The following is a 27,010-nucleotide window of genomic DNA, read 5'->3' as shown; positions in this document are numbered from 1 at the left end:
CAATTTCATAGGGGCTTCCTTAGGTCATGCCCCGCCCCTCCACACGGGAATGGTAACCGATTGAGTCGTTTTTGCTTAATCCTAATAGCAAACAAACAAACAAAAAAGAAAGAAACACAGAGGAAAACCTCCGCAGATGTCCAATTGGCGGAAGGAAATAAGAGTGTGGGCTGCGTGGGGAACATGCAGTGTTTATATTTGTTAACACTTTAAATAAAACAGTGGACTTTGTGTAGGGTGATGTAGATATTAGAAATTAAATTTGCAGTCGAGTTAGATTCACCTTCATTGCAGGTGGGTTTTTAGATTCCATCAGGGAACCTAAGTTTCTGATTTGGAACGTCCTCCGGCAAAATCTTCAAAACGATCGATAGCAGCATTCTTGGCAACGGCTGTAAGTCTCCCAGCCTCCGAGCAGACCTGCCGCTCAGTCACACACTCGCTGCTCGAGGTCAGAACCTCCTCCCTCAACTCATTAAACTCATCATCTCCGACAGACAAAACGCTGCAGCTCCAAAAAACGAGCCACCCAACACAAACATGATTATTCCTGTGGTAACTAGAACTTGTCTAGCATCTAATATCGTCTAATTCGAACTCCCTCACACCCTCGTACATAATTTCCTCTCCACTGGCACATATTTGAGGAAAGTTATTCCCCCAATTATGATAATCTCCCGTTTCCCTCTGCGGGGGGGCATCACTGTAGCTATTTTGGTGAAACTTGATTTGAATTTAATCACATAGAGGAGGTCTACAGGCCACGCGGCGGCAACTCAGAGGTTAAGTTTGGACGAGCCCCTCTGGAGCTGCCGGACGTGGGCAGTGGATGTGCTGACGTACGGCCAATAAAGGGGGTCATGCAGAAGAGGTGCTCGCAACATACTGCTGAAGGATAAACTGTTATTTCTTTGGAGGGAATGAAAATCTGCGAACATCACGAAACCTCCTATTTGTGGAAGGTCGAGTACGATTTTTCTTTTTTTTATTATTATGACATTTCTGTTCTTCCAGGACATCATTCCTCACAGTCTCCTGATCAGAATTATTTACCTGATGCAATAAAAGCCTTTAAAAGCTTCCTACATCAAATGTCAACTGAGCAATATTATACTTATCTACCTGAGAGGGCTTTTATTGCTTGAAATCCGTCTTATATAAGTATTTGCTGTAACATATGAGAGGGTGGAATGAAATTACAAACACAGACATGATGGAAACAAATAAAAAAACACGTACAAGCTGGGAAAATACCTCTTGTATTCGAGACAATAAAATAATAATAATGAGAATATAATTGATTATAAATCTAAAAGTGTTTAAATTAAAGGATATTATTATGGATGTTTAACAGTAGAGGCTCATAACCCATCACTCATCACTGTTTTCACATTATTAAACATATAAATAATGGAATCGCTATTTATTTGATAAATTTGGAGAGAAAAAAGTAATAAGTGTAGGTTTGAATAATGAAAGATTATGTCAGTACGGGGTTTTAATATATTTCATATGTCTCATTAAAGTTGATTATAACTTTGGAGTCATACTTCTTTTTATTTTGGTGACTGATTACTACAATATTCCCCGGCTGGTCTCTACAATCTGATCAAACGCTGCCCACGGCCTCACAACATAATGAAGAAAACTGTGCTGCACACTGTTTACTTTCTAATTACAGTCCACCCGAATCACATAAATCACGTCTGCATCCAGTCTAGATCACACTCAAAGGGTGGCGCTATCTAAAGGAGTTCAAGGCACAAAAGCAATCAGCAGAGCTCCGGTGAGATGTGTCCATATTTAACCGTCGAACGTGCACACAGACACACAACGCAGTCACACACACACACAGACACACATAGTCAGAGCGTTATGCAACCAAAATTTAGTCTCCGTTGCATTTAATCTCCTGTAGCAACTTAATCCTGGGGCTAAGCAAACCCTCCTGCTCCAGCCTCCCTGCTGCTCCGAAAACCCAGAGGAGAGGAGGAAGAGGAGAAGATATGAAAAGAAAAGGAAACAAGGGAATGTTGGAGCATGATAAGGGAGATTAAGCAATACAGTAGAAGACGGAGGGAAAGGGTCGACCAGGAAGAAGAAGAACTGAAAGAAAAACTCAGATTTAGAGATGGAGAAGCCGGGTGGGTCCATGTGTTCAAGCGTACTGTTAACAGCTTTCTGACAAAGGGGTTAAAGGTCAATCACAGTTAATTTACAGCTGCAGGACTCAAGTGGACAAACAGCAGGAGCAAGGTTCAGATGTTCACTGGTGGACTGTGACCAAATACTGTTCTCGAGCGGAACATTGTATTTGCATTTGTATATCCATTCGGTGCAACTTCAAACCTGTACCTGCACTTCTATTCAAATAAAAATAGTCTTACTTTTATGATTCACTACTGGCAGATTCAGATTTTGAACAAATAATCAGTTGGATTAGTCTCATCTAGTCTAGTGGAATAGAGGAGAGTAGAGAAGAATACAATAGAGTCTAGTCTAGTGTTTTCTCGTCTAGTCTATTTAAGTAGAGCCTAGTCTAGTGGAGTAGAGTAGAGTAGACTAGACTAGAGTAGAGTAGAGTAAAGTCTAGTCTAGAACAGTCTACTCTTGTTGAGTAGAGTCTAGTCTAGCAGCCTATTCCAGTAGTCCAGTCTAGTAGAGTAGGGTAAAGTCGAGTAGAGTAGAGTACATTATATTATAATATAGTATAGTGCATTACAATATTACAGTAATATAGTATAGTATAATATAGTACAGCATAGAGTATAGTGTTAGTTCCCTTTCTACTGGTGATGACATTAAAATGCTCCTTACATGCTAATGCATGCAAGTCACAATAATAAAGTAAGATCATAAATTAAATTATTGTAACAATAAGAGGTGTGGTTCTTAATAAAGTACACATAATGAGTAATTTTACCACTGATGTATTTAGCTGATTATATTTTTCTTCAATGCTGGACTTTCACTTGGATTAGTCACAGCAATACCATCATTTTTCTGTGCATCCATCTGTCCATCCATTATCTATACAGCTTATTCTGTGAGGGTCACAGGGGGAGCTCTAGCCAATCCCAGAAGGCGTACAGCATGAGGCGGGTTACATAGTGGACAGGCTGCTAGTGTGTTGCAAGGCCGACATACAGAGACAAAAAAAACATCCACACTCAGTCCCCAATGAACCTAACCCTAACCCTAACCCCAGTCTGCGTGGAATAAGTCGTTAATGAATGCTGAGAGGACGAAAACCCATGCAAACCCAGGTAAGGAAACTCAACACAGTAATACCCCAGGATTCAACCCGAGGACCTCCTTGCTGTGAGGGGACAGTTCTATAACTACCACACCACCAAGCCCTTTCCCCGAGGTGGGGATATACTGAACCCAGTGATAAGTTACCAGTTACATCTTCTAAAGCTTCAGTTTCTCTTTGTTTCAGCTAGGGGCTGAAAAAGGCAGATCCTGGAACGTCTCCGAGGCAGAAACTCAGGTATAAACCTCGTAGCACCTGAGGGCTGCTGGGAGATGAGGGCCCAGGAGTTGGCATGTGCACAACTGGCAAAATTATGAGCAGGTTTTGACCTTGACATCACCAGCGGATGTTGGATTAGTTCCTTGAAGCACAAACATCATTTCTCTATTTCTCCAGAATGCTCCACCCATACCAAACAAACCTCTTTGCCATAATTTCAGTTTTGTCTGGACTGATAATAAACAAGTGTGTCAGGGACTAGCCCTTGATGTTCAGTGTGAAGAATTAAATATATCAGATTCTGCAGCCTGGGGCCATGCTAGTGTTTTAGGTTACTGTTGGAACGGATCACACTATGTTGTGTGGCCTTCACTGCTCTTTCCCAAGGACATGTTAGCTGAAGTATACAGCTCCTTTTTAACATGCACTGTAATGCGCTCAGACAGCATTTATTCCACTATTTCAGATGGAAACCATCCCACGAGGGGGACAGATTATTCCCAAATGCAACTAATTAAAAGTCCCATCAGTTAAGTCGATGTATCGCTGTGACTGGTTCACTGGTGTGTTGGGTTGTTGAGAGGACTCTACCTGACGTTGTCGTGGCGCTGGATGTAGATTTTGTGAAAGATCCTTTCCGGGGGCTTCAGGAAATCCTCTTTCATCTCCATAGCTACGTTCCTGGGCAACAGACTCATTAGCAAGCGCTCCTGAGTGTGTGTGTGTGTGTGTGTGTGTGTGTGTGTGTGTGTGTGTGTGTGTGTGTGTGTGTGTGTGAGAGTGTGAGTGTGTGTGGTAGAGAGAGGGAGAAAGAGAGAAAAGGGAAAGATAAAGAAAGTTTAAATATACATTTATACTGTCAAACGCAGCAGAGGACTAAGTGTTAGTAGCGATAAGGAATGTGCCAGACAAAAAGGTATGAAATTTAACAGAAGTGAATAATGGCGTGGAAACGACTCGCACACACACACACTCACACACACACACACACACACACACACACACACACACACACACACACACACACACACACACACATCAGATTTATCTCCTTTTCAGCAGTGCACGGGGGCCTGTACCTGCTTCTCGTTCTCGTCCTCCATTTGGAGCTTCTCCTCGATGCAGTTGCGAGCCTGAAGGAAGTCCTTCCTCTGGGCTCGCTCTGTCAGGATGCGCACAAACAGCCCTGACAGGTTGACACTGGTGAAGAGGACTGTGTTGGCAACCAACTGCAAACAGGAAAAAGACACATGATGCATGGTTTAAACTCTTCAGTGAAGTTGTTTAACCCACACATAGGTAAATCAAGAAGAGTTGCTGTGAATATACTGTTAGAAGTATGACTTAACTTTTGCATTTCCTATGTGTCTCTTTAAATACAGAATGCATGTGCTTCGAAATATCAAGTGAAATAAATATATGTAAATTTGATCCGGACCATGTCAATTGAATGTTATTCTACGTTTGTACACCTATCCGTGTGTAATATGTATGATAACACGAGCACATTCGTAAGTGTGTTTAAAAGCGTGTCCCTGGGATTTAGGAACACCGAGCGAGCCCTGAAGAGGTGTAAGCAGAATTAATTCTGTTGTGTGAATTCCTCACATTTTATTAATTCATGCACTTTTAAACAGCCCCAGTGCCTTGTGTATTTTTTAAATCGTTTCTTCGTTATGCATTTATATTCACTTATTAATGTATCTATTACCAATTCAAGTCACGTGTGTTGAAAGGTAAGGATTTAGTCGACTTGATGATATTATTCATTATGTGTGAAGCTAGAAATGGAGATCTGCCTGAAAACCTACAGAGGCCGTTCACGTTCATATAGAATGAAGCTACATTAAAGCAGTTATTGTTATATTTATGATGAGATTATGGTTATTGATAAATGTATTATTGAATTGTCAGGTGATTGGTATAGATATTACAAAAATGGACATTAATCTGTATGTACGTTATGGTATAAATATGAATGGGGCTGCTAGTATAAGATTTTCTTCCTCCTGCTTTTGCGTTGTGAAAATCAGTGAACAAACTAAACTAAATCTCAAATAAATTCAACAGTCTCAGTATTTAGTTCTTTCTTTTCCTGTCTATTGAGCGTGTATGAGCTAAATCAACCCATTCTAATGACGGATGGCACTTTAACCACTTTGATTCCTTCACGTAACAACTACAACAAACTCCCTCACACAGACGAGATGGGTCAGAGGGAGGCTAGGCCGTAATATTTCTCTCTTTTCGGCTCCTGTGACATTAAAACTTTTATTCAGAAGCCGTGCTCCGGTTCATCCATCACATCAGATGCGCCGCAGCATGACTGCCGCAACCTTGTGCAGGACACAGAGAGAGAGAAAAAAGCTTTTTTCCACCCACTTGACCGAGGTTGACTGACTGTGACTTTGTGTACAAACCAAACTAGGTCCTCCATGTTCACCTCTAGCATGCACACAAGCGCCCTGGGCAATAATTATCCATTCATGAAAAATAAAAGAATCCATTCTCTTCATATCTTCGGCCATTAATCATTTGTGTTTTCTTCAGGCAATTTGACGTCAAGAGAAGCTATAACAAAACTCATTGTGCCTTACTTATAAAGAGCATGCAGGGGGGAGTTTCGTGGCATTTCTGTTTCGGTGAGCATCACATATACACCGTCGTGTGATACACATACGATTTTTCCACGTTTAGCAAACATCTCATGCCACAGTCAGACGTGTCTTCCAGGCCAGTGAATAATAGGATGCCCTGGAAAGACAGTGTTTTTGGCAGCAGTCAGACGCCGCGCTTGGCAGAAGTGCTGGCATGCGTCAACATGTTGAAATGACGCTCAACTTACCCTGTAGGCTCCAGTAAGTAAACGTAGACGTCTGAGTTAAGTGGTGTGAAGCACTCACTCCTCTGCTTATCTGCAGTCGTAACCCAATTTGCAGTCAGATGGCAATCATTGACCTCATTGCAGTGGATTCGCTCTCGCAGCTCTCTCACTTTTGGTGGGATAGATCTCCATAGCTTGACACAGTGAAGGAATTACAACCTTTTCATCAACTTTTATTGTGCAAAAATAATTACTTCTCAAGTTGTGTTAACGTGGAATATTATACATCACAGGGCTTTAACTTAATGTGCCTGTTACCACTGGTGTAGTTGATACACTATAAAAGCCAAACTCCCTGAGACTCATTATTTAGTTTATAGATGTTATTGGATTTATATGATGTAAATGTGCTTGGAATCTAATACACATTGTGTTAACTGTTCAAACTCTATCTTGTGAACTAAACAGAGTATCATATCTTCAAGCTCTTTGGTGTTTCAGTGGAATGTGGCCACTGAAAAGTGACACTTTCACCTTTTAAAACATGTGTAGCGGTTACAGAACATATCCACAACCTGTGTGAGTAACTTGCAAGAACCTATTTTCCAAGTCATATTCCACACGTGCGTCAGTGATAAGACATTTGAGAGAGATTGAGCCATGAGAGCAGACAGGACTGCAAGGCTGAGTGCCTGGGACCTTGGTGGGTGGCTGCTGCTAGCCTGGGTTGCAGAGGGTCATGCCGCACAGCTCATCTCTAAGCTTAATGGATTAGCTATCTCTGGTAGTACATCTAACACTGTCCTTCACGTGGCTATGCAGGTATCTCATTGCCTGCGTACAGCAAAACAATCTCCTCTGCGAATGTACGCTGTCGTCGGGGCTTGGGAGTGATGAACTGATCAAACCCCAATTTTCGCTTCCAAGAAATGCACACATCTTCCCGTCATATGGTGCACGGAGGCCGATATGTTCCATTATCCCTGGAGGGTTTTACTGATGTGACATATCTCCCTCCCTCACACCTGATGACAGCAGGAAATGTGAGTGTGTACACGTGTGTCTGTGTTTCGCTGTGACAGAAGAAGATATAAATGTACAGAGTGGGATGCACCAGTTTCCAATTTGACTCTCGAATGACATGCATGACTTTGCCCTCTTTTTCATATGACTGAAGTATACAGTGTGGTGTGTGTGTGCGTGTGTGTGTGTGTGTGTGTGTGTGTGTGTGTATGTGTGTGTGTGTGTGTGTGTGTGTGTGTGTTTGCACCCCTCGGATTTGCCCTACTTCTGCATGGTGCTTTTGAGATGTCACTGTGGTTCTTCATTCCTTGGCTGTTCCTTTAGGGCTGAATCATATCCCCGGGGAAACAGTCGTGGGCCCAGAGAACACTCTGTGCATTCATCTTTTCTCTCGTGTTCTTTGTTTGTTTTCCTGTCTGGGTTCTGGGCTACAGGTTTATGGTATGCATGCACCGTCACAGCTATGGCCTATAGATAAATTCACTATCACTAAACTCAGCTAGTAAGCTTCTTTAAATCCCCTCCAGGTGGAATGTTTTTAATTTTAGGAAAAAGCAGAAATGTACACAGTCTCATTTCTGTTTACCACAAGTCAAAACCAAGTTGCTAAAATATAAAAATTCTCCTTTGCGTAGTTTAACAAGATCCAGTGAGTCTTGATAAACTAGTTGTCAGTTTATTTTCAGTTTCCTAATGTTTTCAACTGTTTCCTATTTGTTTCCCTTCAAAAGTATTTATCTTTAACTCTTGAAGTCCCTTGTAACAGTGTTTTGAAAGATGTAAATAAAGTTTGTTATTATATATATTCTTGTAGCCCAAACAGGTAGTGGCAGAATTGCACTTTTGTCAAATGTGACTCAAACCTATATGCAAATCCCATTAAGGGAGCTGTCCTCGGTGCTGAACTAGTAGTGTTGGCCTCCATGGGCCTGCGTTGTATCGTTATTATCATATCACCAAGTATGTGCATCTGGAATCATGATGGTGGTTGTTTGGGGGGCAAAGTGTGAAGGCAGCGTGCACGTACCGTTCTCCAGAGCCGCTGCGTCTTCACGGTGACAGAAGTGGCCGTCACAATCAAGTGCGAGATGGAGACCATTATTCCGAACACCACGGCCAGGAGCGTGCGCACAGGTAGGAGCGCGTAGGCGACGAAGGTGACCAGGATGAGCTGCCACATGCCCTGCTCCGGGGACGTCGGCGGCTCCATCCCCATCGCGCCCAGGGAGAAGGGGCAGCAGAGGAAGGAGAAGGTGAAGCCGAAGAGCAGCGTCAGGTTGACGATCTGCTGCAGCTGAGTCACCTGCAGGTACTTGACGTTGGTTACGATGAACAGGGAGACGAAGATGACACAGTGCACCGGATGGGACCCCTTGGAGATGGTGAGGCTGGGGCCGGACAGCAACTCCACCACGGCCAGTGCGGAGGACAGGAAGATGAGCACGGCCAGCGCTTTGAGGGTGGACGTCTGCTCCAGCTTCAGGTTGTAGTTCTGGAAGAGGGACTCCAGCTCCTTGCAGTCGAACTCGTCCTCGCATGCGATGGTGGTCAGGGGGACACTCGGTGGGCAGTGACCTCTCTTCCGCCTGGTTTTGACTTTCTGAAACGGTATTTCCTCCATGCCAGTGCCATTCATAAACTGAATACCTGCCTCGCCGCTTGTGGGGTGAAAGCGAACGCCGGGTCCCGCGACGAGACGCAGACCGGAGACAAGCGGATGGAACACGCGCACAGCGGGGCTGCTGGAGGAGGTGGAGGAGGCAGAGCGTCCCGGAGGTGGCCACAGACGCGCTCCACACTATCCACAGGTTGGATCGTGTAGCTCGGCGAGATCAGCGAGCGAAGAAGCATTCATGTCTGTGCTGTCTTTACGCACGAAACGCAAAATAAACACACAATCCTCCCCAAACTCAGCATCCGTCTCAGAAGCGCAGCGCACACGACGTCTAGTTCAGATGGAAACAGTTTTTTTTTTCTCTCGCTGGGCTCAGATAGGATCACGCCTGCGCATTATGAGGTGAAGATAAGACAGGTCTCAGCTACTCAACACACAGTCAAGACGATGTGACTGGTGCTGCTGGCTCCACCAGTCTGAACAGGACAGTGCATACATCATCCAGAGCAGCAATGAATTTTCCACCTACACATGACATGTTTCCATCATTACCCCATGGTGCAAATCTAATTTTTTACATGCACTGATTCATTTAGGCTCTTTCTTTTCCTTCCCCCTCTTCCCTCACAAACAAACACAGGGGGAAGGAGGCAGTACATCACTGTTTGCAGACCATGATTCATGATATTCTCACTGGAGGTTCTCCCTGAATTGGCAGCTTCTGTAGCCCCACTTGGCACACACACTCACACACACACACACACACACACACTGGGGCGAACATGCTTGCATACCATTCATCATATGAGCGTCCTCGTTGCCAATGCACCTTCACCATCAGCACCCTCTTGGCATTCAGGGGACGGTGTCACATTCATTACCAGGGGAAGATTAGTCATCCGTCACAGGCTGTCGTTGCCATGACCTGTCAGTGCCAGGGAGGGTGTAAGAGAGTGACAGATGGATGGCCGGTGCCAAAGTCCAGCACTCGACCATGCTACCAGTACACTCACAAGCCTTCTGTCCCTCCTCTCCCTCTCCCTTTATTTCCCGCAGCTGTTTGATTCAAGCTTTCACTGGCCTGACTCAGCTTTAATGGGACAGGTAGACAAAAGGAGAAATGGTCAATCATTTCACAGTTTATTCTGTATAAAGCTGAATCGATTTATCAGTTGTCAGCAAATCGAATCAGCTGCAGTTTTCACTATTGTTAGTTTAAGTAAATTCAAGCAAAAATAACAAATTCTCTGGTACCTGATTCTAAAATATTAAGGTTTTCCTTTTGGTTTGGGACATTAAGTCAGACACAACAAACATTTTCAATATCACACTCGACTTTCTTCTTCTTTGGGGCATTTTTTTCTATTTGCTGGAAATTTATAAACTGAGCAAAACAACTTCCAGACTTATATTGAGATAATAAGAAATATTCTTTGAGTGAATTTTTGTGTCTCATTTATTTTTTTCGAGGAAAAACCTAGCATTGCTTATCAAAATCAAATTTTTGTGTATGAGAAAACTGAATTTGTCTCATTACACTCTTAAAAGTTGTGTCATGACAAACAAATATTTAAGGCGAGCACATAAAGGCTCAAACATCCAAGTGGGGTAAGAATAATAAAAATCCTGTTTGAGTATTTTGGGGTGACTTTAATAAAAATAGCCTTAATGATAATTGGAACACTGCTGGTCACAGTGAGAGATCTGTCAGGATGCAGCTCTGTTGCTGTGCGTGTCCACCACAGTGGCCTTTGCCTTTCCGTCTCATCTGCCTTCCAGTCTCAGCTCTGTGTTATCTACCCCTGGTCCTCTGAGAGAAAGATGTGGGACACAGGATATAGGACACGTTGCTTTCTGGCTGATATCCCGTCTTATCTACAAGGTTGTTGTTTTTTTGCTCTTGTTACCTTTCACTGGATTTTATTAGCCGACACACGGATGTGTTATTGTTGGCTGCCCGTCACTGACAGGGATTCAAGGCTCTCATGAAGGTGATATGCAAATGAGACAAAACAGTGTTGTCATTTGTGGACCGCGGGGTAATTAATCTGGCATTGATTTTCCTGTCGTGGCCTTAATCAATATTTCAATATTTCTCGTGTCACGGCTCCTAAATGAATCTCAATAATTAGCGCTGCGCTTTTCAATTTTTACTCACATTTCTTTGATGCAAATGCCAAACTATGCTTTCAGAGAAGATGAAAATCTGACATTCAAATTGCCATTTATGTATCTCCACACGCAGATTTCTACTTGGCACCACCAATGACTGACAGTTGGCTTCTCTGCATTTGTGTGAAGGTGTGCAGCCATTTCCACCAGGACGTCTTAGCCTGTTTGTGGCCGGGAACACGTCGGGACGAGAGCAGTTAAGCATTGTAAGGTAGAAAAAGTGTTATTCCCTCTGCTTTTGGCTTCAGGTAAGTGCACGGTCACACTCTGCCAGCCCTCATCTACTGAGAACAAAGAGAGGTCTTATGGGAGTTCACACCACAAAGCTGCACTCCAAGGGCATCGGACAAGGAGACAGCATCCTGCTTCCTGCTGCGTGCCTCTCTACAAGAAAAAAAAAAAGAAGCCGTCTTCACTTCCTCCGTGCCTGTCTTTCTATTTCTGTCTCTTGATCTTCCCCAACACAAAATAAACCCCTCTCAGATGGAAAGACATGAAACAGCTGAGCATCTGAAATGATGTAGAACAGCTTATTATGTATCTGACATATTTACATTGCAAAACTGTTTTATTTGAATAACAGCTTGATGACTCAACAGCCCGATCTCTCTGGAGCAATTAAAATCTCCTCCACCAAATGCCAGTTCCGTAGCATCTTTCCAAAAGCTCATCTATAGCACATATGGGATCTTACAGCGACTGAATTTGTTTCATACAGAGCCTTTGGTCTGTGCCTTTCATTTGCCTCCTCTTGTAAACAGAGCAGTGAAAAATGTCACCCGCTTCAAAAAGATTTCCACAGCCTTTAATTCTCCAACAGGCGGGATGGGATGCGTCTGAATTCGGAAACAGATGGCTCACGCACCATCGCTTTGGTCCAGGAGGGACATGAGGGGATGAAAAGCAGAGGAATTAAACAAAACAAAAAGAAGAGCAGAGAAAGAGCAAATCAAAAATGATGCTCAAAGGCCGCGGCCTCCCTGGAAACCGCGCTTTACATTTTGCTGTCATCAAGTGATCATCTGTAATAGGAGCCCGGCAGCCAGGAAGTCCCACCAGTGTCCAGATGTGGTTAAAGCATCGCAGGTCTTACAATCGCAGACACATTGGCTCAACACCAGCAAATGAAACAGCACAGAGAGACCCTGGAGAGACGGACAGAGCATGTTGTGAATTAGCTAACGTCAGCCTTAATTAAAATGTGCTAAGGAAAGAAGAAACACCTTTTCTGATGGTTGTCAGTCAGGTGTGCTGCTCCTGGTTTCCCCAGGGAAACATCTTGGGAGGAAATGACAAAATATACCAGCTACACAAAGATGGAGGAGGAGAAATCTCTGTGAAAAGGAGCTTGATATGCTTGTTATTGTGTTACATTACCTCCATAACGTGGTGATAAATCTATTTATTTTCCTTTACTTATGAAGTAGAATAGAAAGCATAAATCAGATATGGCCACGAGTCGGCTATTTCTCACTTAAACCTAAAAGAAAGAAATGAGTCCGAATGCAGCCTTGAGCAGGGAACCTGCAGAACTCCATTTGTCAGGGATGAAAAATATATTACACGTATAATTACCAAATCAAAACTGGACTCTGGGAGAGAAAGCTCCCACAAACTAACCCCTGATTCAGCACAAAGAGCGAGTGGGATCCAAAACATATAATACACACTCACTTCAGATACGTGTAAAAGCTATGAATACATGATGTAATTCAGATGTAATTCATACACAAGGTCATTGAACAGTCCTTGGGTGTATTCTTATAAACTTAGGCACACACAAACACACAGTTCAGCTGTTGATGGTCAAAATAACAAATAATAATAATGCTTTGCATTGTCTTGAATCAATAATGTTAAAGAAGTTTGAATATTTAATAAAATAATTGAATAAAGCATTATTTATATTGATTTATTTTTTCATTAGCCTCATTCTGACCCAGTGGAAGAAATAATGATGGTGTCGAGAACATACAAATAAATGGTTTAACCACTAGGCCCCAAAAACAGGTGTCTTATCTTGGATGGTTTTTCCTTAGTAAATGTTTCTTACCTTCCAAAAAATATATGTGCGTTTGAAGTATGAGAAAGTAAATTCTGTCTGAAATACTACTGAATATTTTATTATAGCCTCAGTAAAAGTCAATATCAGTATCAAAGTTTACTGTCTTAACACTGATATATTCTACAAGGTTATATATCTTGATAATATTTCCGACTCTGAGCCAATGACCTATTTTTACATCTTGGAACCTGATGAGCTTCCTACTTTCCCTCGACACTATATATTATGTCATTCTGTTTTTCTCACACGCCAGCTTGCTGATTGTAACCTTTTGCTTATCAACCTACATTTCCGAGGGACTTGTTAAAGCGTCTCTTCCATTACAGACAACACCCCCCCTCTTATCTTTCACTCACATCAGCATTGCTAATAAGCCTAACAGCTCCAGCACGCTGTTTGTGGACACGTTTATTTCAAATGCATCTGATTGAAAGAGGGTCGTGTGGATTAGGGTTTGGATGCTTTCTGTCTAACAACTCCCTCTTGTCACTCAGGTAGTAGCTATATGCCATTTTAAAGTATTTTACTGAAGCCTTGGAATCAAAATGAGCTGAAGAAGAAGAAGAAGAAGAAGAAGAAGAAGAAGAAGAAGAAGAAGAAGAAGAAGAAGAAGAAGAAGAAGAAGAAAAAGAAGAAGAAGAAGAAGATGAAAGAACCTCAAACGAAGCAGCGAAGGTCAGAAGCTTTCTCCAAGCGACAAAATCTAGCAGCTACGCCTGTGACAGTGTGCGAGATTAGGGTGGATCAATGGCCATCAGGTGCATGCGATTCAGGTGCAGCCCCCTCCCAGGGTAAAATCCTCTTAGAGCTTCTGATAGTTCAAGTAATCTGGGAGAGGCAGTGTGTGCATACGGAAGCCTGTGTGTTTTTGCATCCAGCACATGTGCAGCGTCCCCTCCCACTATGGCTGTCTTCAAAATGCATCACGTGTGCCGCTGAGGGCTTCAAGTGTCCGCTGTGAGGCATGGGAGGAAGCTGAGAGAAAGACAGAGACAGACGGGAGGAGAGACCGAGACATAGCAGGACAGGGAGGGAGGAAAGAAGGGAGAGAGAGACACTTGGCTCAGTCCCAATTCGGTCAACTGGGCCCTCGAAGGCTGAGCCGAGGTGAAATGGTCTGGTCTACAGAGAATTTCAGATTTAGCTTTTTCCGGTTTGTACCTATGCGTCATTTGCTACATTGAGCCGCCCACATAAGTAGCTTGTTAGCATCCGCACAGGAAAAGATCGACCCATTGGATCTTTTTTGGCTCAGGAATGGAAGGATGCATATCTCAGCCATGTTGGAAGGGGCCTTCGAAATGGTACAGCCTCGTGGCAGCGATGTGACGCCAAGTGCCTTGAAATGCAACCTCCAAAGGATTCAGCCACTGGATGGGGACACAGCTACAGACGTGATTATGTAAAACACAGGTCAACTTTTCTTTTTTTTTATATTACCAGTATTTTTCAGAAATTGCATGACTGACATTCTATTATATCTTCTTATGTACTGCATTGTATTCTTTTCTGTGCCATGCACCAGTGAAAGATAAACGTCCATACCTATATGTGTTTAGTAGCAACAATTTTATTAAATCTTTAAAATGTAAATATAGATTTAATAAAGAATGTCCATGAATCTCTTCCTTGCAAGCTGACATACAGACATTATACAGCTTTGAAAATCCCGCATACCAGAGCAAGGTGGATTTTCAGAGATGTCAGAGAGTTTCCGAGCTGGAGTCAGTCGCCTGTGATGCTGGTCAACAGACAGCCAAGACAATTAATATCGAGTGGGTCAATGGAGGTCAGTTATGGAGGACTGATCAAAGAAACAGAGCAGGCTGATGGGAGGCCTGACGGATGAGACTCAACAACACTCGGAAAGGCCTGATATCGAATAGGAATTGGATATTGAATTTCAGAGACACAAACAAGATTCAGTGAGCAGGGAGGGGGAGATCACCCCCACCCCCCTGCTGCTGTTTTCATAGAAGCCGAATACTTCTCTGTGCAAAGTGAGGCCCATGATCAATAACCGCGAGAAAGTGGCCGCTCGCCTTGATCCTAATTAGTGCAGGGTTAGAGAAGATTAGCCTGCACCTGAGCCCCTATCTCAGCCTTTCTCCAACAACAACTCACTTCCAATCAGGCTTCCTAGAAATCCAGCATCAGCAAAACACAGGGATTTAGATTACAGGGAAAGACACCTCAGTTAGAACAGAACTCTCTATCGCTGTCACTCGTGCATCTTTCAAAGAGTGGTGGGGCGGCTGATAAGTGACACTAATTAGTGCTCATAATTATGGTTGTTGTGGCAAACGAGGGATTAACTACGAAACCTTTATTATCAAATCTGAGTCCGTTAAACAGAGAGTTCAGGGAAAGGTTAGGGCGAGGAGACCATGAGGAGATTAGAGTGTGGTGGTAACATAGCACTCTGTGTGTGTGTGTGTGTGTGTGTGTGTGTGTGTGTGTGTGCGTGCGTGTGTGTGTGTGTGTGTGTGTGTGTGTGTGTGTGTGTGTGTGTGTGACAAGCCACAGTCTCCACCCCTTCATTGTTATGAATTGAAAGTTATAAATAGAAAATACAGAGACCTGCATAAGCTGCTGCCATTCTGGTACTACTATATTTTAAGTTTCAATTTTCAAAATGCTGCAAATTTTTGGAGGCTCATCAATTGAATTGAGAATTAAGATTAAAAAAAAATATACATATATATATATCAATACAGTTTGACTTAAATTTTTTTTTCACTTTTATAGCCTTCTTTTTAGGAATGAAATAATATAAGATATCAACATTTAAAACCAATGTATGCCTGCACACTCACACACAAACGCCATCTCCCGGTTAATCTACCTCCTCATTCAAAGAGACAGAGGGATATTTGTAGCGCTGCCACCAATGATGATGACTCCATTAACCCAGTGACTTTTGGGTCAGACGAGGACCTGTTCCACTTTCCACTATTTCATTCACATTCATGAATGAGCTGCAGGCGGCCTCCTTCACATCAGCTCCAGATATGACGGCATCAGACATGTGAGGTTTCTTTAAAGTGCCTCTCCATTTTACTTTTTTTCTCCTGATGACAAATGGGACTTGGCCTTTCGTCTTCTTGAAGGGAAGCAGGGGCAAGAGAAGAGGAAATGAGGAAATCTAATCATGGCGAAGCTGATGATGATGATGGGGGTGTACATCAACAGGTGGAGATAGTTTACTGGGGACAGAAGGATTTAATTTGGAGTCTAATTGTCAAGCAGAGAAAGCAAGTGGGGGCGCCGCCACAGTCGAGCCGGAATAACACTTGAGAGGAAATAGTGTTGGGTTATTTTCACAGTACATGTGCTGTCTCAACTCTGTGGACCAACTGCGGCATGTCTGTGGTTTTGTGTAGCGGTCCTGCTGCTGTGTGGACAAAAATGTACAAGAGTGCTGAAGCTACAACGGGCGTGAAACAAATTAACCCCGAGTTATTCCCCTAAAATGCAAAGGATGGATTATGTGTTTGTTTGTGTGTGTCTCTCACACAGGTACACACTCTCCTGAGATAACTCTGTTATGACTCTCATTACATTATCAGAACACTGTCTAATGAACACAACCTTCCTCATCTAATCTGAATGACTCCTGGTTCTCCGTCTCACTCATTTCCACAGAACGACTTAACCATGTTAGTCCAGTCAGTCAATGAAGACAAACACCTTTTAAGAGTTGGAGCTTTGTCCTCAAGGAGACATTAGGGTCCAGTATTTCATAAATTGGGAGTTGATGGGATGATTAACAGCAGAGGAAACAAAACATATATCTGCTACATGATATTTTAAAATACCTTCCTGTGATGTTTGCCTTTTTTCTGTTGATCATGCCCTTCTGATCCTGATGAGATGTTTTCATCTGTGCTTGTTTATTTCTTAGCTTGATAAAGCAAAAACTACGACCACAAAACCCACGGGGGAAGGATGCTGTATGGGTCAAGAACTCATGAATGTCGGTGCAGATCCCTCTCTTTTAAATTGCAAGATTTATCATCTTTGTTGTTTTCGTAGAGAACAATTCATGGATCTTGATGAAAAACATCAGGCATGTTTAGGGGCCTGACATTCATGGCTGTGTGTGATTTGGTGCAGATCCAAATAAAATCTGGATCTAGTGAAATTAAATGTGGTTTCATAAGGGGATTGTTGGGTCTTGCAATAAATCAAACAAGTCAACCCTTGACCTGTCAAAGCTTATAACTGGAGACCAGTGGTCAAATGTTGAACTGGGGAATATTGCACTCGGCCTCAGCCAAAAGAAAATAATAATAAAAGCTCACTTGTAGTTTCTTCAGAGATTATTTTAAAAAGAAAAAAACTGGATGGTGTTTATGAGGTTGTTCTGTTGCTCTCTGAATGTAGTTAAATACCATTTGACTTTAGAAGCTACATGCTGGCCTCTACTGTTCATTTTGGGTACATACAGTGTTATGCACGCCATCGTGGCTCAACCAAAGCAATGGCACAAAGCCACAGAAACAGAAACAGCAAATGTACATGTAGTGTTTTAATTGTTATACTCTGTATCATTGCATTGAAAGGTTTAATAGAAGACATCAAAAGAAACTGTATGAGCAAAATCGTCGTCAAAAAACATGTTGATAAATATTATCTGGTTGATTTCATTTTTTAGACATTTTTTCTTTCAACTGTGATTGGACATATATATTTTTTGAAAACAGACACTAAACTGTCTAAAAAAGTATCATGGCTGACCCATGACATGTAACTTTACTCATACAGAGTTGACAACACGCCAACAGGAGTGAAAAGACGTTTTCCTCAAGAGCATCTCTGTTTTGGTCAAAATCAAACTCTGCACTCGGCTACATCTCTGTAACAGTGGTTGATTTTCACTTGAGGTCTACAGCGAGCACTTTGGTCAAGGTTGTGTAAACAGTTTTGAAAGGCACTAGATTATTTTTCGGTCTGTACAGCTGTTCATTCGGTGGAAAGAGAAAAAGGGAATATTATCAATTTGCCCCAGATGGAATATATCATTCAAAAGCATGATTTTAAAGCACAGTATATATATATATAATCTAACAATCCCTGGCCAGTATCTCATGTTAAGCATAACAACACCCTCTGATACCTGAGGAAATGTTTTCCTATGCAAAGAACTACATACATAGTGCATTTTCTTTCTTATATGCCCCTGCATAGATTCGACTGAACTCTAAGCAGCAAATATGTAAAACAGTCAAAATCCCATTTCCAGTAAAGCGAGCTATATATTCAAGTATTAAAACGATCCATATCAAAGTCTTAAAAATGCTAAATTATTTACAGCTCTTCCTCTACCGAGCGTTAACAGCATAACGTGATTTTTAAGGCAAAGACTTGGAGGAATGCTTAGAAACCCCACAGCTCTAAGTTGCATCAGATCATAGAGAAGGCACAGACTCTATCTGTAAAGCCGCTAAATGACCTCGGACTCATGTCGTTCCAAAGCTGGAGGCAGTGTCGCTCCGCAGAGACCCTGGAAATGGTACCTGTGACACACAGAGAAAAACAAGGAGACACTGACGGTCAGGATTTTAGGTCAACACGTAAACGGTCACTCATGTAGGTAAAAGTGCATTGGCGTGGGCGACTGATTCAAGGTTGACAAATATTTTGAAGGGGCCTGGGTTTTGCCCGTGACGCCAGGAGATGGTGCTAAATATCAACATGAACATGCGTCTTGTTTTATTTATTATTTCATCAAACTCATGATATTTTTAGTTTATTCAACGTGCACTTGGTTTCCTGGGCCAACTTACGTAAAGTATTCGGTCTTCGGTGTTGGTTGTGTGTTGAACTCTGCCACTGGGACGCCTCTGGATGCAACCCGGGGCCCAAACATGGCTGCCGGGTAGACGATTGAAGATGTGCCCACCTACAGGTAAACCACAGAGGGCAGCAACACCAGCATCAATTTTTTTATCTACCGTACAGTACTATTTCTGTAAAAAATATTTTGTTATATAATAATATTACACAAGAAAAGAATATTACATGTGTGCTGTGCATGTAAAAAGGAGGATAACTCACCACCAGACAGAGGTCACAGATTTCCATCTCTTTTTCCACTTTGGTCAGGATGTGAGAGTCCAGGGTTTCTCCGAAGAACACCACGTTGGGCCTGAGCAGACCACGGCACTCACTGTCCTGACACCTTGACACAGCAGCACCAGACAGACTTTAGATGATTCATTGTTCAATAGGAGTCAGACAGAGCACTTCATTAATGCACTTAGTTCTTAATGCTTCAAAGTTATAGCCTGTGTTCCTGCACTGTTTGTTGTTGTTTACAATATGGGGAATTTTTATCTAAACTCAATTCCTCGTCCATGTGCAAATCTTTGGACATATTTCTTAGGACAGCTTTCTAGCTGAGAGGAGAGTTGAAATATTCACAGTACACCAGTGCCCCCACATGGAAGCCCTGAATTCACTAACGGTTACACAGGACTCAGCTACAGCTAATTATGAAAACAAGTGTAAACCAAAAAGAAAACTAAACGGTGAAAAGGAAAAGGTCATGGAAGCAAAGAGCAAATTAGATTTTGGCTTCATTTAATTTGTGCTCACTCTGATTTAACAAGGCAGCAACTCATTACACAGTCAGGCCCAGTGGTGGGATTTGCCTGACATCGTTTCCCCAGGGAAAAAATGTAATGTACCAATGCTACATATACATTATATATATATGCAATGTCATTAAATGGACTTAAATGGAAGAAGAAATGGAAAATAACTTTAGAGGATTTCAGACGCACAACACTGCTTCTAACAACTACATTTATGAGCCAATGCAACAGGCGGTGAGGGAGAGCCGGGACAGCGGATCAGGAAGGAGCAGCAGGTCCGACAGAAGCTCAGAGCAGAGCAGGTGGAGGGTGGAGATGAGGGCTCATATGTCTGCATGCAATGGGTTGTACTTAAAGATCCCACAAGTTATTGATTACTAAGTTAATAATTAGGGAAGTTTTAATTAAAATCCAGGCACAGCTGAGAACCAACACAAAGATCTCAGCGAGTCTGACCCTCTGCATTATTTACATCAGGTGACATGAATCCCACCTTGGCAGTTTATCCACTGGAATCTCGGCATCAGCGACCTCTGGGTCAGGTGACCTGTTCATTAAGGGATCAGACACAGTGGGTTAATGCAAACACGGATGAGATCAGGCTCAAATCCTGCATGTTTATCAGTGTGTGGACGTGCTGCCTCTTACCCATTGTCCTTAAGGGCAGCACAAATGGGGCTACGCTTGTTTACGTTCACATCTCCACAGCTCACACAGCGTGTCTCCATGAGGCTGCCTGCAATAACACACAGAGAACACAGCTGTTTCACCATTTAGAACAACACATGCAGACAAAGACGCTCTCACGTCCAGACTATAACGTATAACACCAGTATTACCAGAAGACCAAATCTTTTGTTAGAAAGGCTCATTAAATTTAAAACAAGAATGGCCCTCAGTAGAGCACATATCTCTGCCAAGGCCCAACAGTCCCTTTAAATTTAAACCAACTGTACCACATTACACACATTAATAGATATCTTTCTCCTACACATGGTGGATTTCTTTCATTAAAAAGGAGGCAATAAAGATTTACCATGAATCTTGAGTATGTGTTTGGACCCGGCCTGTCGGTGAAGGTCATCCGTGCACTGGGTGATGACAACCACGGAGCGTCCCTGCTTCCTCAGCCGGGCCTCACACTCCGCTATAGCCAGATGGGCCGCGTTGGGCTTCTTGTTCAACGCCAGCTCCCTCCTGTAGTGGTAGAACTCCCAGACCCGAGACGGGGTGCGAGAGAAAGCCTCTGGAGTGGCCAAGTCCTAAGGATGCATTGGCATGTAATGTTTTCGGTCAAGGCTCAAAAAGCTAAGAAGTAATTCGGTGGGGTAATGAAGGTGTCATTATCAGAGGCAAGACACATAACAAACAGCGTTTCCCACATAATAGCCGACAGGAGGGTGAGATGGGCGGCAAGTAGTGGCGGATAGATTTAATGAAACAAGATTTTACCTATTTGAAAAAGTTATAAAATTAGGAAATCAATATGTGGCTGTTGATGCTGGTGTGGTGGCAATCTGCCATAAATAAATCTATTTATAGATAATGAAATGCGGTAAAGATTAAGTTTGAATACATCAATTAAGGAGGATTGGATTAAAAATAACTGTTGATTCTTTACTAAGCGTTAATCCTGCTGCAGCCCACGATAGAACCCAAATTATGCAACAAACACCATTTCTCTCTGTCATGGCTGCTGCTGCTCAGATTAATCCACTGAGCAGTTAAGATGTATTATGTAAACATAAAATACACACACATTTCACACCGACAACTCTGAACCACACAGCTGGAAAACAGGCCGAACACAAGTCTCTGACCCACATTTAAAAATAAAGAAGACAAATAAATAAATATATTATCCCAGAACTCTGCTTTCTTTCCATTACCTGAGACTGCCATTTCCTCCACTTCTCATGTTCTCTCCTGAAGGTCGGCACTCCGCTCTCACTACTCACGCCTGCCCCTGTGATGATCACTATGTGCTTGGCTTTGGAAAAGACATCCCGGAATTCAGACATATCTGGGAAAAAAGACAAAAATATTAATAGAAAACAGATGGGTAGATTTTTGCTTGAGCAGTCCTCAAACAATATGTCCTGATAAGTGTACGGGGGGGGGGGGGGGGGGGGGGGCACTCTCAATGCTACAAAGCATACAGAGAAATACATTTTACAATTGGTAGTTACAAATTTTGAAAAATGGAGTTACAGTGTTCTTGGTGCCCCTTCCACGCACCTTGCATTAGTAAAATCTGTTCATGACCTGAAACGTCATTCATTACAAACTCTAGTACTTTTCATTTTACCTGAGTTGGGTCTTACTGTGTCTTTCAAAAGTCCTTGAGTCACGTGCGTGGAGCACATGCGCCGACCAAGGGCAAACAGGGCCCGAGTTTGGAGAAGCATTGTCGGTTCTGTTTCAGAAGAACAGAGAGAGAAAGACATGAATTATCTCACAGCCCCACATTTTAAATGCGACTTCCTTTTTCTGCTATATTTTTCCTTTCTTTTGCAGCATGTGGTGCAGATGTGCAGAATTAACCCCCTTCAAGCTTTAATGGCGTCTCTTCACAAACTCAAATTGTGCGGCTGAGAAGTTAGTTGGTTTATTGTACCACATAAGGAAGATTCAGTTCACATCTCAATAATAGGAAACAGTGACTGACAATAAAGAGCTGGGTTGGCATTGAAGGCCATTATCAGGGCTTAGCCACAGTGGGCCTGCAAAGCAAGCTGACATGATTTTTTTGTGCAGACTTACAATTGATGCCACTGGACTAAATTTGATTATAATGTCCAAACAAGATGTTTATCCAACTAATGTCTATAAACTGGTGGGTACATATTTGGTGTAATAATGTAAACACAAAGACATACACACAAGTAGGGCTTGGCAATATGGATTTCATCAAAATACTAAAATAATATCAGTCCATACCAATAATCATCACAATAAATGTCTTGTTATTATTTATTTTTAAATTGCAATACTGATGTTTGGTCCTGGGTGAAGGTTTTATATAAGTCTTTATGAGCAGTGAAAGACAAACAGCAAAACATTGAACCGTTGTTATATTGCTCTTGATAAAACTATAGAGGGATGATTGTTATATTACCCATCCCTAGGTAACAAGCCCTATTCTGTGGAGGGGGGGATTACATAACTGTATCAACATGTGGAAATGAAAACAAGACGTGGTTGTGAGAATGCTTGTGGTGAAGTTGTGCAATCGGGAGTCTTGGATTCTGGCCCCCTGATAAGAACACAAATATGTGAACGAACAACTTAGACATAGTTTCAGCCCATTTGAAAACAAAACAAAACAACTGGGCGCGTCCCCACAAGGCTGAACACACACACACAACCAGTTCAACAGGCTGCTCAGCCCAGTCCAAGAGCTGCGGACACACTGCAAGTTTCCACAAGTTGCTGCTGAGTTACACTGTGGAGGCAACACACCAACAACTTTCCGCCCAGAAACGAGAAAACACTAAAAAAGTACACGTGGCTAACACATAGCTTAGTCCCTAACAAATACACAAACTTCATGCTAAACGTCGTTGGCGTTTGTTAGCTGTCAAATACTCAGGAACGTAAATACGCATCCAAACGTGTACTTTTGTGTATTTTTCCGCTGCAAACAGAACCAGCGCGCGCGAGTTTGACTGAACTCGTCTCGGTAACTTTGAAGAACTCACCAGGTTTGTGACGTTTCCTGTTTCTGTGCAGAAGAAGAACTTGAACCGCCGCTTGTTTACTTGTATCACTGAAACTATCGCGAGGAGCCGTAAACGTGACGCACTGTCGTAAACCCTACACGCGTCAAACGGAAGTCTGTTTATTTTCTGTCACGTCAGTGTTTCAGGTCGTGTGTGGAGCATGGTGTGGAGCACGTATCTGCAATGTTGGCATATATAAGTTTGTAAAAAGAGTTTGAAATACTACTACTACCTCAACTACAACTACTACTACTAACAATAATAACAAATATAAAAGTAACTTTTAAGTAAGGCTGTCAAATATATGTAGTAAAGTGGAAAAAATACAATGGTTTTCGCTGAAATGTGTATAAAAGCAGCACAGAATGACACAGACACACACACACACACAATAATTTGTCCATCTTCTTCCTGTGCTTAGTTTGTCATGGGAATGAGCAGGTAATCCAATCCTTAATGATAATATAAGGGAAGAGAGAACAGAGGGTGAAGAAGAGAGAGAATGACACGATTGTGAGAAATACAGTGAATGGGAGAGGACGGCAGACAGCTGGAGAGAGAGAAGGGAAAGAACATGGAGAGGAGGAATATCTAAATAATTCCAACATCAAGAATAATGGGATATTTGCCTCCTCTAAGCTAATGTGAACTAAATACGATTTTCGATTTTGATTAATCTGTATTTTCTGCATTCTTTGACATCTTGTTAAAAATGATGGACAATGTTGATTATATCTGGGTGTTACTTTTAGCCTACATCTCATAATTAATTTAATTGCAGCTACAGCATCTACTGAGCCTTGTGTGTTAGATGGTGTTTCAGAGAGCCACCTGGTGGTAGACTGCTGTAAGTGCACTTCATTCAGGATGATTCATTCATTCTCCTCGAGTCTGAGACAGAGCAACTCACCCAGAGACTGAATAAAAGGAGCTCACCAGGCTGCAGCCAACACACAATAGATCACAGTCTGTTGGTGTTTGTTTTGACCAAACTCAGGAGACACTGTCAGAACAATACACACACTAAATCTGAAAATATCTAAAGGGAAGCATTGTCTTATTATTTTTCTTTTGGTGGGACAATAGAGATGCAAACTAGATTCAAATCCTCAAAACCATTTGAAGTGTAAAACTACATCTCCCCATATCATGTATGTTAATTTATAAGTAAGTAATTGTTTAGTTGTTAAATGTATGGTATACTATATAGAGCAGTAATAGGAAAACTGTACAACTGACAATAAAAATATCACCAACCGTACTTATTCATATAATTTATCCTATAACATATTAGGCGATACATTTTACATTTTGTATAGTACCTATTTCATATATTTCAATATAAATGTATGTTTTTAATTAAATTTTGTATTTTTATCTATTTTATGTATGTAATCTAAAGAAATGTATACACACATGCCATATTTTCATATATAGTTCAGAATTTATAGGATTTATAAGATATAAAGCTAGTCAATGAATGTGTTCATTATTAAATTAGAAATCATATTCTGCTGTTGACAAGGAATAAAGTGTGCGTGTGTGTATTTGTGTGTATTTGTGTGTGTGTGTGTGTGTGCGTGTGTGTGTGTGTGTGAACTTCCTCCTCCCCCATCGTCAGTACCTCCCAGTGTGTGAGTGGTCGCGGTTCCTGCGTGTGCCCGAGCAGTGGTCCAGCCTCGGCAGCAGCAGCATTGGCATTGGCAGCAGCAGCAGCGGCGGCTCTTCACTGGACTCTGGTTCACATTGATGGCGACCACCACAGACGGCAGCACAGACCGCAGAGCGATCAGGAGACTCCGCTCCAAGAGCGACACCCCGTATCTGGTTGAAGCCCGACTCTCCTTCAACCTGCGGACAGGTAGGAGCGCTTCCGTCCACGCTGAGCTCCCAGTATGGGTTTCTGTCTGTGGGTGGACTGGGTGGTTAGGATCATAGCCTGTGTATTACCACAACATCCCCACAGCCTGTTATTCTGAGGGACGATTTGCTTTAAGGTTTTTTACATCCAGATGTTATTGATGGGAGGGGGGGGGGGGGGTGCTCATATTATTTTAAGGACATGAGGGTCGTGAATCATTACGCAACTTTGTGGACGACCCCGTCACTGATGTTTCCGCAATAAAACGTCACTATGCTCCATCATGTTCGTTCACACCCTTTTATTCACTTCATGTGAGCTTTCTGGTTGTATAGTCAGTGCCTGGTAACATCCACCGCTGTAATTCAACGCAGTTACATAATGTGAAGAAGCTCCAACGTGACCTGTAGTAGCCCGAGCTGTGCCAGTGGTTGCGGTGCACAAAATCGGATGAGGGTGGTATCCGGCTTATTCGGAGTCGTTTGTAGATTTTAATCACTGCATTTTAAACTGCTGTCAAGGATCCACCACGGTGATGCCCGTAGTGGTGAGCTGCCTCCTGCCTCCTGCCTCCTGCCTCCACCAGCCTCCAGTTGCATCCCCTGTTACCATGGTGACTTGGCATTTTGTGCTGACTGAGTCAACAGGATCCAGATCCGTTTGCACGACAGTGGGATCACGATACTGGGCTGTGTGTTTGAAAACAGATCTCCTGGAAGTCATTTTACTGGAGGATCTGGGAGGATTGTGTGTGGCAGCGCTCGGTCAAAATGTGCTGTTATCTCGTTCACATTCAAATGAGTGAAGCCCACGAGTTTGATCATTTGAATGACATCACGAGTATCCGGTTTGTCCTCGAAATGTACTGAGGTACTGGGTACAGAACATATTAGAGCAGGTGCATAGTGCCAGCACCTCAGCCTGCTGGTGTCGCACCCATCTGTCCACTGAGCACTGTGTGTGAGACGAGCACCACGCCTATAGCTCGCTGTACTGTTTGGATGTCGGCCAGTTCATTGTGGGGTTTCATATAGAGAATGTGCAGTTGGGGGAGATGATTTGTTTAACATTTCTCTTCAATAATTTTATAGTGTCACATATGTAAACTTAGTGTGTGTGTGTGTTTGTGTGCGTGTGTGTGCCCATTACATTGTGTGAAGAGGGTGCTTTCACAGGACGAGGTGGGCGGTAGCCATGGGAGAGATTTGCACTCTCTGAGCAGCTGCTAGTTATTTTTCAATTAATCCTTTCGTCTTAAAGATAATTAAAATAAGTAAAATGACGAGCAGAATTCCCCCGGAATATTTAGGCTGCTTTGTTTATGTCCGACCAACAGTGACAGAGTCCAAGGATATACAATTTAGGAAGATTTAAAATTGAGAAATGCAGCGAAACCTCAGATTTGAAGAGTTGGAACCAATGAAATGCTTTTGGAAATCATTTCTTCATGAAGTAGAGTCTGTGTTATCTCAAGTCAGGACACTAGCAAGAGGCTGGACTGTTCCCAGAAGGTCATCAGATCGTGAAGTAACCGCTCTTGTCTCCAGTGCAGCTTCTCAATTGTAGCTTCTCAGTTTAAACCTGGGCGGTGCTGTAAAGGAGCCACGGTTCCCAGTTCTGATCTCCAGGATGAATGAATCTTAAAGAATAATAA

The 27,010-nt window shown here is 42.5% G+C and overlaps 2 protein-coding genes across 2 annotated transcripts in view; both read right to left on the bottom strand.

Moving 5' to 3' along the window:
• The window catches only part of adcy1a (adenylate cyclase 1a), a 37,231-nt gene extending 28,273 nt beyond the window's left edge, over positions 1-8,958 (bottom strand). The window contains exons 1-3 of the mRNA XM_053438682.1: positions 8,350-8,958; positions 4,555-4,704; positions 4,067-4,185 (exon numbers count right to left, since the gene is read on the bottom strand). Of these exons, the coding sequence (XP_053294657.1) occupies positions 4,067-4,185; positions 4,555-4,704; positions 8,350-8,958 (878 nt within the window). The remainder of the gene's footprint in view (positions 1-4,066; positions 4,186-4,554; positions 4,705-8,349) is intronic.
• An 8,732-nt stretch (positions 8,959-17,690) lies between these two features.
• LOC128454944 (NAD-dependent protein deacylase sirtuin-5, mitochondrial) lies at positions 17,691-23,611 on the bottom strand. Its single transcript, XM_053438553.1, has 9 exons — positions 23,475-23,611; positions 22,082-22,189; positions 21,663-21,796; positions 20,810-21,035; positions 20,422-20,509; positions 20,267-20,320; positions 19,235-19,358; positions 18,964-19,079; positions 17,691-18,693 (listed from the first exon to the last, which is right to left on the bottom strand). Exons 2-9 carry the CDS (start codon positions 22,179-22,181, stop codon positions 18,621-18,623), a joined length of 915 nt encoding a protein of 304 aa, XP_053294528.1. The 5' UTR covers positions 22,182-22,189; positions 23,475-23,611; the 3' UTR covers positions 17,691-18,620.
• Positions 23,612-27,010: the final 3,399 nt, after the last annotated feature.

The sequence above is a fragment of the Pleuronectes platessa genome, chromosome 13, assembly GCF_947347685.1.
Source record: "Pleuronectes platessa chromosome 13, fPlePla1.1, whole genome shotgun sequence".
Taxonomy (NCBI): Eukaryota; Metazoa; Chordata; class Actinopteri; order Pleuronectiformes; family Pleuronectidae; genus Pleuronectes; species Pleuronectes platessa.
Note: the sequence above shows the minus strand (reverse complement) of the source record. Positions and strands in the feature narration are given on the sequence as shown.

Coding starts and splice junctions, on each gene's coding strand:
- LOC128454944 (XM_053438553.1), bottom strand. CDS start 22,181: ATGCTTCTCCAAACTCGGGCCCTGTTTGCCCTTGGTCGGCGCATGTGC. Junction 21,797..22,081: donor CACAGTAAGACCCAACTCAG/GTAAAATGAAAA, acceptor CTTTTTTCCCAG/ATATGTCTGAATTCCGGGAT. Junction 21,036..21,662: donor GGAGGAAATGGCAGTCTCAG/GTAATGGAAAGA, acceptor ATGCATCCTTAG/GACTTGGCCACTCCAGAGGC.